Genomic DNA, 10325 nt, shown 5'->3' with positions numbered 1-10325 from the left:
TGTGCACAGCTCGGGGGTTCGGCGGGGGCAGGAGACACCCACCCCCCCAAACCGGGGGGACATGGCTGAGGAGTGCCCAGCGCTTCCCCAATGCGGTGTGAGACAGCCCGTGCCGACCCCATCCAACACCCGTCCCGGGGTGGAGGCGCAGCGGGGGTCCGGAGCAGCCTGACCCTGGAGCGTGGAAGGGGCTCTGGAGGAGCTCTGCACCCCACGGTGCAGCCTTGGCACGGCCCCTTCCCGCTACCCGGCCTCACTTTCCCCCGCGCTCCCCCGGCCCCCTCCTGGGTCTCATTAGCTGATGAGCTCCCAGATAATGAGTTCTGCACCCGCCGCAGCCGTTTCCCACCTCCCTGTTTGGACAAGTGCTGGAGCGCGGCTGGGCGGGGGCAGCGTCGGCCGCGGGGTCAGAGCCCCCGAGGGACACTCCGCAGCCCCTTGCCCCGTGGGGCAGGTGGGGTCTCCACATCTCTCCAGTCCGTATCAATGGAGAGGCGCACAGGGCTATTGGGGTAACGTGGCGAGGGCACCGGGACTGAGCTCGGCCAGTGCCCAGCTTGGACTGCACCTCCAGGGGCCTCCAGCCGCCCTGCTGAGGGATACCCGGCCCTTCTGGGACCCTCCCAGGACATGTCACTGCCCACCTGGGACCCGCCATCCCGGCTCCAACACCTCCCGGGTCAGACACTTGTGTGGCTCCGGGTGGCCATGCTTGTCCCTCCACCTGGGATGGAGACACCTGGCACTGACAGTGCCCAGGGCCGTGCCCGGCACGGGGGTCAGTGCTGCAAAGCACCGAGCAAACAGTCCCCTCCACCCAGCCCACCTGCACGGGGGGGGGTGGGCACTGCTCCCAGCACCCTCAAGAGCTTGGCACCCCCCACTAGCTCAGGGACCCCGACCTGGAGCAGCACAGGGACCCCCAGCTCCAAGCAGGGGGCACAGCCCTGTGGGTCCCCAGGCACCTCAGCTTCTCTGGAGACGTCTGGGGCTGCATCCCATGGGACTGGGGAGACAGAAGCAGAATGGCAGAGCAGGGATGTCTCTGAGAAGCGAGCACCTCGGCCCCTCTGCCCAAACACCCTGCACTCCTCACACCCCCTGTCCCTTCGGGCCCTCCGTCTAAGTCAGAGCCCATCCAGTACCCCCGGACCCGGGACTGGGAGCTGGGCAGAGGGCAGGGAGCTGTGGGGACCCCGCTGGGTGCTAGGGCTGGTGGCTTGGGGTCCCGGCCCTGGAAGGTCAAGTCCCGGGTACCCGCTGTGGCCGGCAGGGTGACGCGGTGCGGGTTACGCGGTGCAATGATGCGGTGCAGTGCGGTGCGGGGCTGGCGGCACGTTAGCATCTCTCACGGGCGTGTGAATGGGTCCACACACACTTCCCAGCGCCGGCAGCGCCAATTAAGGACCAAAGGAGTCAGATCTGACACTTCTGCAAATGGGCCCGGCATTCCCAGGCTCCCGCCGCAGCCCGCCCGGCGCGGGGGGGTGGCGCGGGGGGTGGGGGGTTCGACACCTCCCTGTGGGCGCAGAGGCATCGCCCCTACCCCCGACCCAAATAAGGCCGGGGGTACGGGCAGTACCTGCCGCCCGCGCTGGCGCCCGCCGGGCAGACCCTCACCAAGATCGAGACCCTGCACCTCACCACCCACTACATCACCCACCTCTCCACCCTGCTGGGAATCAGCCGGGGGGCGCTGGCCCCCCGACACTGCCCCCTCTGCCCCCGGGGCCTGGGGTGCTGCCAGGACACGGACCCCCGTGATGCTTCATCCCCCAACATGGGGACGGAGCCCTGGGGGTCGCCCCCTTTGCCTCTGCTGCGGGGACTCCCCCAGAGGTGTTTGGGGGTCCGGATACAGAGTTAGAGACCTGGGGATTGTCACCCTACATCTCTGCTGCCTAGAGTTGCAGAGGACACTCAGCTCCATCACAGTGTCCTGGTCATCACTGCTGTGCAGCCTTGGAGCAGTGATCCCCCAGGAGCATCACCAGCAACATGCCACAGCCATGGAGACCAGGATGGCTTCCTCCTGCTGTTTGGAGCTTCACAGGACAGGACTGATGGACACGGGGCACCCCAGGACCCCTGCACCTGGCTCCCAGCTGCCTGCACACCACCAGGTACCCACAGCCCCTCCCCAGCCCAGCCGCTGCTACCACAGCCCCGGGTTGGGGTGGGGGACAGTCCTCATGGAGTGCGAGGCAGGGGGCACGGGGTATCCCACAGCCATGCACCTCACACAGCTCTTCCCACACAGCTCAGCAGCCCCTCGGCCCTGGACAGGCTCATTTCCCTAGCCCCCCCCACAGCCCTTCTCCTGCCCAACTGCACCCCAGCACAGCACAGATGACCCTGTACCCCAGGGCAGTGACCACACCGGGACGGAGGCATGGAAATGAGACAGTGGCTTGGCCATGGGTTGGTGGCACAGCCATGCCACGGAGCTGTGCGGGACAGGACAGACACCAAGGTCCTCATTAAAGCTGCCATACACCACTGCATCCCACCCGTTACTGCTGGACCCACTGCCTGCACCCCAGCATGGGCAGGGTTGGGGGCACCCCTCAGCCTGGTACCCCCCAGACACAGCCAGGTGCTCCCCTGGGCTGGGGGCTCAGTGTCCCCTCCCAGGCCACCCCCAGTCTGGATGTCTTCCAGGGCTGGAGCAGCAGAGGGACCCACCACCCAGGGTGTCTCCAGCCCCACTGAGCTCCCAGCTCCCCAGGGGTCCTGTCCCTTCCCTGTGCCCAAAGACAGCTCCGACCCTTTGGGGTCCAGGGTAGCCCACAGGGGATAGTCCCTCCTGACTGTCACAGCCACCCCGCTACTCCCTGCCCCGACCCCACAGCACCTGCCCAGAGCAGGGGACAGGCAGAGGGGTCCCGGCGCCAGCCGGGGGGAGTGGGCATGCAGCCCCCCGAGCGGGGCCCAGCAGGAGAGCTCACACACAACCGTCAGACGGGGGGCCCAGGGGCTGGCGTCAGTGAAGCCCCCAGAGCCACTTAGCACCAGGCTCCTAATGGCCCGGGGGGCTTATGGCCCCGTGTCTGCCGCAGGGTCCCTGGCACTTCCTGCCCAGCCCCTCGAAGTCCCTGCAGCGCAGCCCCCCAGCACCCAGTCCAGGAAACTGGACAAGCCTTTTATTTACACACTCCCATGGCTGCACCAGCACAACATCCCTCCCACCCTGAGTCCCCCATGACCCTGCTGCACATTAACCAGGTGTCAGGCCCCCCACTGGCAGTGGGGGACTGGGGCGCAGGGGGCTCAGGGCCATGATGAACGGAGGTGGGAGTGGGTGAGGGTCTGTCCGGGTGGCAGGGGGAGGGCAGGCACCGTTATCTGATCTCGCCCTCGAACCAGTTCAGCACTGTCTCCCGGTTCTCCTTCACCCAGTCGATGTTGGTGCGGGTCCGTTCCAGCGCCTGCTCCAGCGCCCGCGTCCCCGACCCGAACCCGATGTCCTGGTTGTCTTCCTTGAACTGCTCCAGCTGCCAGGCAGAGACGGGGCTGGAGCAGGGTGGGGGCAGGCCTGGCAGCCCCTGGCAGACCCTGGCAGCCCCTGGCAGCCCCTGGCAGCCCCCAGCACCACCCCAACACCACCCCACCAGGAGTACCCCAATAGCCCCTGACAACCCCTGTGAGTACCCCAGCACCACCCCAGCAGCTCTCAGCAGCTCCCTGGTAGAACCCCAACAGCCCCTAGGAGCAGCCTGACAGCACCCAGCACCACCCCAGGAGCCCCCAACATTACTCAACATCATCCTGAGAGCCCCAGTAGCATCCTGACAGCCCTTGGGAGGCCCCCAGCACCACCTCAGCAGCCTCCAGGAGCACTCCACCAGCCTCCAGCACCCAACAGCCTCCAGGAGCACTTCAAAATCCCTTGGGAGCCCCCAGCACCACCCCAGCAGCCTTCCAGCAGCCCCATGGTGGGGACAGAAGCTGCCTGCAGCCCTGGGCACATGAGGGGCAGGAATCCCCCTCTCTGCTGGGGCTGGGGTCCCCATGCCCAGGGTCCCCCCATCAGGGTCCAGCCTCACCTGTTGCAGCTCAAACTCGGAGGAAAAACGCCGGGTCACAGATAAAATCAGGCGGGAGAAGGAGAAGGAGCCACCCCCATACCTGGGAAAGCAGAGGGGTGCTGAGCTGGGGGTCCCGCTGAGCCACAGCGGAGGGGACAAAGGAAGGAACAGTGGGTGTGGGCAGACAGGGATGCCCCCAGCCCCCTGCAGTTCTCACTGGCTGAAGAGAGTCCTCCAGTTGCCACGGATGAAGTCCCAGGCCAGGGGCTGCCCTACCACGTTGCTGGCAATGCTGTTGATGGTGGAGGTGGCATCCTGCTTCCTGATCTTTGTGGGGTCAACGGTGTACTCCAAGTACCTGGGAGGACACAACGCTGGGTGAGGGGCTGGCAGGGGCAGCAGGCATGATGTGAGGTGAGGGGCTGGTGGGGGCACCCCCATGATGTCCAGTGGACCCTGCACCCACCGGTTGAGGATCCAGGAGTGGGGGCTGCAGGCGAGGGCTGTGCGGAGCTTGTCAGCCTCGGACACGACGACGGCCTCCTTGAACCTTGCCCAGAGGAAATCCCACGCGTCCTCCCCGCCCGTGGCCACCATGCTGCAGTAGATGGCCGAGCGCAGGTTCGGGGGAACTCTGTTGGAGTAAGAGCCGTCAGTGCCAGGGCCCCCTGCCGAGCCCAGCCCAGCCACACACACAGTGCCGGGGCTCCCTGGGCACTCACGGGTTGTTGCTGATGTTTTGCTGCCACTGGCTCAAGTACTGGGTGGCCAACTCCTGGCACTCGGTGATGCCGTACGTACAGGCGGTGCTGATGGCATTGATCTCATTGTACCTGGGGAGAGAGGGGCCATGAGGCTGGAGTCCAGCATGGGGCACCCACTGGCCGGCACAGCTGCGGGCGGGGCTGTGCCCTCTCCCCAGTGTAGTCGGGGAGACTCTGGGGATCCAGCCCAGCCCCGGGGCCACAGCACTCACTGGTCCATCAGGTCACTGGGGATTGTGGTCCAGTTGCTGGTGATGGTCTTGTAGTGGTTGAAGAGAGGAGTCACCTGCTTCTGCATGTATTTCTAGGGGGCAGGAGCAGGTCAGCACCCGGTGGCACTGGCAGCAGCCCCCACTCCCCTGCAGGGGCAGCCCTGGCCCCTCACCCCTAGTATGTGGGGTGGCACCGCTCACCGTCATGGCCCCAAAGACCTCGCTGCGGTCGAACATCAGCTGGAAGTACTGGAGGTTGCTGAGCGCTGCCTGCCAGGGCATGTACTCTGTCTCCTGGCTCAGGAACCGTGTCGTGCTCAGGGCCAAGGTCACGTTGACGTACTTGGCTCTGTCGGGGTGAGGGCAGCGTCAGCTCCCCGGCCCCACCACCACTGCCCACCTCAGGGTGCCCACCCCACCTGGCCCCTCGCCCTTGTGGCACTCAGAGCACCCAGCAGAGCTCACCTGGCCAGGTTAAAGGCGTCATCAATGATCTGGGCACGGTTGATCACAGGGAAGACCTGGAAGAGGACAAAGGCAGCATCTCAGGGCAGCCCGGAGCGGGGTGCGGGGTGCATGGGGGATGTGGGGTGGGGTCCCACGCTGCAGCCCCGACCACCCTGCATACCGTGTGGTCAGTGCTGAGCTGGTTGAGGAGCTGGTCCCAGTTCTCCTGGTTGTAGTTGACACGGAAGTATCCACTGACATTGAGGTTCAGCAGGAGCCAGTTGGGACTGTCAACCTTGAACGTGTTGTTGGTGTCTGGAAGGGGACAGCAGGCTCTGCTGGAACTGACCCCACCCGCTGGGGGGGAAAGCTCAGCCCCCACCACCCAGGTGGTTGAGGTACCCCCCAAGGGACCCCAAACTGTGCCAGAGCAGGGAAATTGGCAGCAAAACCACCATTCACAGCCAGGACACACCGTACCTGTGGCTTTGGTCAGCCAGTACCTGTCATTCACAGTGCCACTACGTGTCATCCAGGTGATGGGGACGATCCAGGTGTAGCTGTGCCAGGGACAGAAAGGTGATGGGACTGGCCCATACCCCATGACCCCCCCGTCCCAGGTCCCCTGCTGCTGGACCCTGTTCCACTCACTTGAAGACGGAGGGTCTGTCCACCTGGGAATTGGGGTCCAGCAGGAAGTGGGTCTGGCTGATGGTGCCGTCCAGGGTGTTGGCAGTTACCACAGGGAAGCCCATCTGCAGCGTCCAGCGGTCCATGATGTTGCTGATGGTGTCAGGCAGTGGGACCCTGTTGTTCTCCACAGCCTGAGGGGACGGCAACACTGCTGGTCACCAGGGCCAGGGGCACAGGGCCACAGGGCTCAGCCAGCGCTGCACCCCTCACCCAGCACAGGGGACCCTGTCCCACCAGGCAGCCCCCCAGAGCTTGGTCTGGGGGAGCAGCTGGAACACCAGCCCCCTCCTACCTCTTGCAGATGGACCCAGAGGTCAGTGTAGACGGTGTTGTTGTAGGCGAAGGTGTGGAGGTAGGACTGTGGGAAAGCACCAGGAGAGATGGGTGGGCAGGGGCAGGTCTGGGGTGTGGGACACCCCCAGAGTACCCAGGGAGGCCCCTACCATGGGATGCCCACCCTGCACTGGGCTTGCTGCCCCCTGGCACCAGCAGTGTCTCACCTGCAGCCCCTCCTTGAAGACGTCCTCGGTGAGGAAGTCCGAGAGCATACGCAACACTGACGCTCCCTGCAGGGACGGCTGGTCAGAGACCCCAGGGACACCCTGCAGCCCACCCCCCACCCCAGGGTGCCTCCATTCCCACCTTGCTGTAGGTGATGCTGTCAAAGACCTCGCTGATCTGGGCCGGGGTGTTGATCTCATCCTCGCGGGAGGAGAGCGGGTGGGAGGTGGCCAGGGCGTCTGTCGCCATCACCTCATGCACCTCATTCAGCACCATCAGGTCTTTCTGCAGGGGAGTGACCCGCCTCAGCCCTGCGTGCACCCCCATGCACCAGGGCAGCCCCCGAGGTGCCTGCTCCCCCTGCCCACGCCCTGCCCGCTGTCCCCAGCACTCACGATGCTCCAGGAGCGTTCGGCCCAGTCAGCGCCCAGGTACTCCACGTACGAGGCGAAGCCCTCGTTCAGCCACAGGTCGTTCCACCACTGCAGCGTCACCAGGTTCCCAAACCACTGTGGGGGGCACAACACCCCATCAGCCACCAGCCATCAGCCCTGGGGGTGGGGAGGGGGTGGGCAGGGGTCACAGTGGGTACCTGGTGTGCCAGCTCGTGGGCGATGACGGTCACCACCCGCTCCTTGTTGCTGATGGAGGAGTACCTGTCGTCGAAGAGCAGCGAGTTCTCCCGGTAGGTCACCAGCCCCCAGTTCTCCATTGCGCCTGCATTGAAGTCGGGGAGGCCGACCTGGTCTGGGGACAAAGGGGTCCCATCACTGCCTCGCTGACGAGGTGCCATCTGCCACCCCTGCCGCAGGCACCTCGACCCAGTGCCCCAGATGCCCCGCAGGACCCACCAGACTTTGGGAGCGGGTACGGCGTGTTGTAATGTCCTTCAAAGAAGTTGAGGATGCGGCCGGTGACGTTGAGCGCATAGTTGCCCTGGCCCTCGTCAATGGCTTCGGGGCGGCCCCAGATGCTAATCTGGAGAAGAGAGATGCAGGGCTCAGCAGCAGCCTGGGCTCAGCCCAGGTGGGAAGGGGGTGCCCCACACCCCAGCCTACCGTTACATTCCCCGATGTGGTCGTCACGTAGCTGAACTGGCTGACAATGAAGGCCAGCAGGTATGTGGACATCCTGGGAGTGGTTTCAAACTCTGTGACATTCCAGCTCTGCTCGCCCATCATCTCCTGCCGGCTGCCTGCAGGAAGCAGAGGGTCACCCTGCAGCCCTGCCAGGCCCCCAGCCCCCCTCCGGGATCCCACCACCCCACTCACTCTTGACGGGCATGTTGGAAATGGCCGTGTAGTTGGAGGGGTGGATCAGTGTCACTGTGAAGTTGGCTTTCATGGCTGGCTCATCGAAGCAGGGGAAGGCTTTGCGCGCGTCGGTCGCCTGCATCTGTGTGGTGGCCACCACATGCCTGCAAGCCAACCCTGTCAGTCCCAGGGGGCCCTGCAGAAGCTACACCCCCCAGTTCCCCTGCTCCCATCCCTGCTGGGGCAGCATGGGGATGAGAGGAGCCCCAAAGCCAGCCCGTGCCCTCCCACCCTGTGTCCCCCCACCCTGTGCCCCCCATTCCCCTTCCCACTGCCACCCCGGGCCAGCCCTGTGCCCTTCACGCTGTCCCCTGCCCTCCACCTACTTGGTGCCCGACTCGTCAGTGTACTCGCTGCGGTAGAAGCCAGCCAGGTCGTCGGCCAGCTCCCCAGTGAAGCTGCTGGACAGCCGGTACCTCTGGCCCTGCTGCAGGGGAGCAGTGAGCTCCACCACCAGGTACTGGGTGAGGGTCTCCAACCAGGTGCGGGAGATGGAGGGGGCTGTGCCGCCGCCCTCCGCCTGCAGCGTGGCGTGGAAGGAGCCCTGCATGGTGTAGTTCAGCTTGTTGCTGTGGATGAGGATGAGGTTGGTGGCTTCCACACAGACAAAGACCACACTGCTGTTGCCCTTGAAGATGTACATGTTGTTGGCATCGGGCGTCAGGAAGGGCTGCAGGGACACCTCGTAGATCTCTGGCTTCAGCGTGGCTGGCAGCCTCCACCGGTTCCAGGGGTTGTTGGGGGCAGCAGTGGTGGTGGTGGTGCCAGGGCCGGCCGTGCTGGTGGTGTCTGGATGCGACGTCCCCTTGTTCTTCTCCTGGGCATACACCACCGAGAGCGCGATGATGGTGGCCACGGCCCCCAGGCCCAGCACGATGGCCACAATGCCCACACTCTTGCTGATGAAGAAGCCGGCTGCCATGGTGGGCAGCGGGAGCAGAGCTGGTGGAGGCAACACTGGCACGGGTGCGGCTTTTAGCCTCTTGCTCCCACAAGGTTTATTAGTCCAAGTTAATGGGTGAAGGATTAAATGGCCACGGAGCTCAGGGCGGCGGCAGCCCCTGGCATGATCTTTCCACCTGCCCACCCCCCGGCCTGGCAGGAGCACCAACACCCAGCACCGCTGCAAGCAGGAGCAGAGCCAGCGGAGGGGGGTCACACCGTCGGTGTGAGCTGCAGGCTAGGACCCTCAGGGTGCCCCCCTAGCACTTGCCTGGCTCTGCAATAGGAGCACAGAGAGGGTGGTCACAGCCTGTGGCCACATCCCCACCGTGATGCAGGGCACAGTGGGTGTCACCATCAGTCGAGCCCAGACACGGGCTCAGTGTCACCCCGTTTGCTCTCGAGTGACAGGGTGCAAACTGCTGTTGGGGAGTCCCAGATGACCCCCTACCAGCAAGGGGCACAGCTGACAGGCTGCCCCCCCACCAGAGAAAGTGGGGGGCGTGGGGGTCAGCGCAGAGGTCTGGCAGCACACAGGGAGCCCGGGAGGAGCCCACCCTGCCCACAGCCCTCTCAAAGTCCAGGGTCATGAATCTGGTGGCACTGGGGTCAAATTCCATCCTGGTGAGCCCAGCCCCAGTGGGCACGTGCAAGGTCCCCACTCAGGGCAGGGTGGGGAGGTGACACATCCTGTCACACAGTGGGAACAGCAACTCCTGTTCCCAAGATCCAGGCGATAGGGAGACATGGGCAGGTGCTACCAGGAGCCACAGCTGAGGCAAAGGGCAAACTGGGACAAGGCAAGGGGTGTCCTCAGGGAGCCCTGCCCTGTTCCTGACAGCACCCAGCCGCATCCATGGGGATCACTGTGCCTGGCACAAATCACTCTAGATGCTGCATCATCCCTGGCATCCCCTGGTTGGCACAGCCAGGCCATCCCCTGGCCCAGTGGCCACCGCTGGTTTGCTCAGCCCGATCCCTGCCCTGGCTTTGGCCAAAGGCTACAGATTTGGGGACAGGCCCCCAGGACCAGGGGCTACAGCTGGCTGGGAGTGTGCCAGGTACCCTGCACACCCTCCATCCTGCACTGATGGGCACGATGGCCCTCCCCACAGCCCCTCAGGCATGGCACTCAGGCACCCAGCTCCGCTCACCCCAACGCTGATCCCTGTTAACTACAGCCAGACCCCTCCTCAGGCTTGTGCACTGCCCCATGGCATCCACACCCACTCCCCCAGTGCCTACAGGATCCTGCCCCCCCAGAAGCCCCCTCCATGGAGTCCACAGCAGCACACACACGTGTCCCATGTCCCATACATGGCACAGAGATTGGGCATCACCCACACGGGCACATGGGTCCCTTGAGATTTGGCCCCACACGCCCCAAAGCCTGACACCCCCCAGAGTCCCCCACACCTTCATGCA

At 64.9% G+C, this 10325-nt stretch overlaps 1 protein-coding gene across 1 annotated transcript; it reads right to left on the bottom strand.

Annotated features, from left to right (window-relative positions):
• Window positions 1-3128: 3128 nt before the first annotated feature.
• ANPEP (alanyl aminopeptidase, membrane) lies at window positions 3129-8961 on the bottom strand. The gene is made up of 20 exons (XM_029958720.1): window positions 8285-8961; window positions 7917-8062; window positions 7704-7840; window positions 7497-7623; window positions 7238-7392; window positions 7041-7154; window positions 6787-6930; window positions 6645-6710; window positions 6437-6502; window positions 6103-6275; window positions 5932-6011; window positions 5633-5766; window positions 5470-5525; window positions 5206-5353; window positions 5005-5096; window positions 4751-4861; window positions 4495-4662; window positions 4246-4386; window positions 4047-4128; window positions 3129-3494 (listed from the first exon to the last, which is right to left on the bottom strand). The coding sequence occupies exons 1-20, from the start codon at window positions 8878-8880 to the stop codon at window positions 3342-3344; spliced, it is 2889 nt and encodes a 962-aa protein (XP_029814580.1). The 5' UTR covers window positions 8881-8961; the 3' UTR covers window positions 3129-3341.
• Between the last annotated feature and the right edge of the window lie 1364 nt (window positions 8962-10325).

The sequence above is a fragment of the Manacus vitellinus genome, unplaced genomic scaffold, assembly GCF_001715985.3.
Source record: "Manacus vitellinus isolate BGI_N305 unplaced genomic scaffold, ASM171598v3 scaffold_16_pilon, whole genome shotgun sequence".
NCBI classification, from domain to species: domain Eukaryota; kingdom Metazoa; phylum Chordata; class Aves; order Passeriformes; family Pipridae; genus Manacus; species Manacus vitellinus.
The sequence above is the reverse complement of the archived record's forward strand: the minus strand, read 5'-3'. Positions and strand labels throughout refer to the sequence as shown.

Excerpts from the sequence above, each read along its gene's own strand:
- ANPEP (XM_029958720.1), bottom strand. The coding sequence starts at position 8,880 with ATGGCAGCCGGCTTCTTCATCAGCAAGAGTGTGGGCATTGTGGCCATC. Across the intron at positions 5,526-5,632 it reads AGCTCAGCACTGACCACACG|GTCTTCCCTGTGATCAACCG; the intron begins GTATGCAGGGTG and ends GTCCTCTTCCAG. Across the intron at positions 4,129-4,245 it reads TGGAGGACTCTCTTCAGCCA|GTATGGGGGTGGCTCCTTCT; the intron begins GTGAGAACTGCA and ends CTGCTTTCCCAG.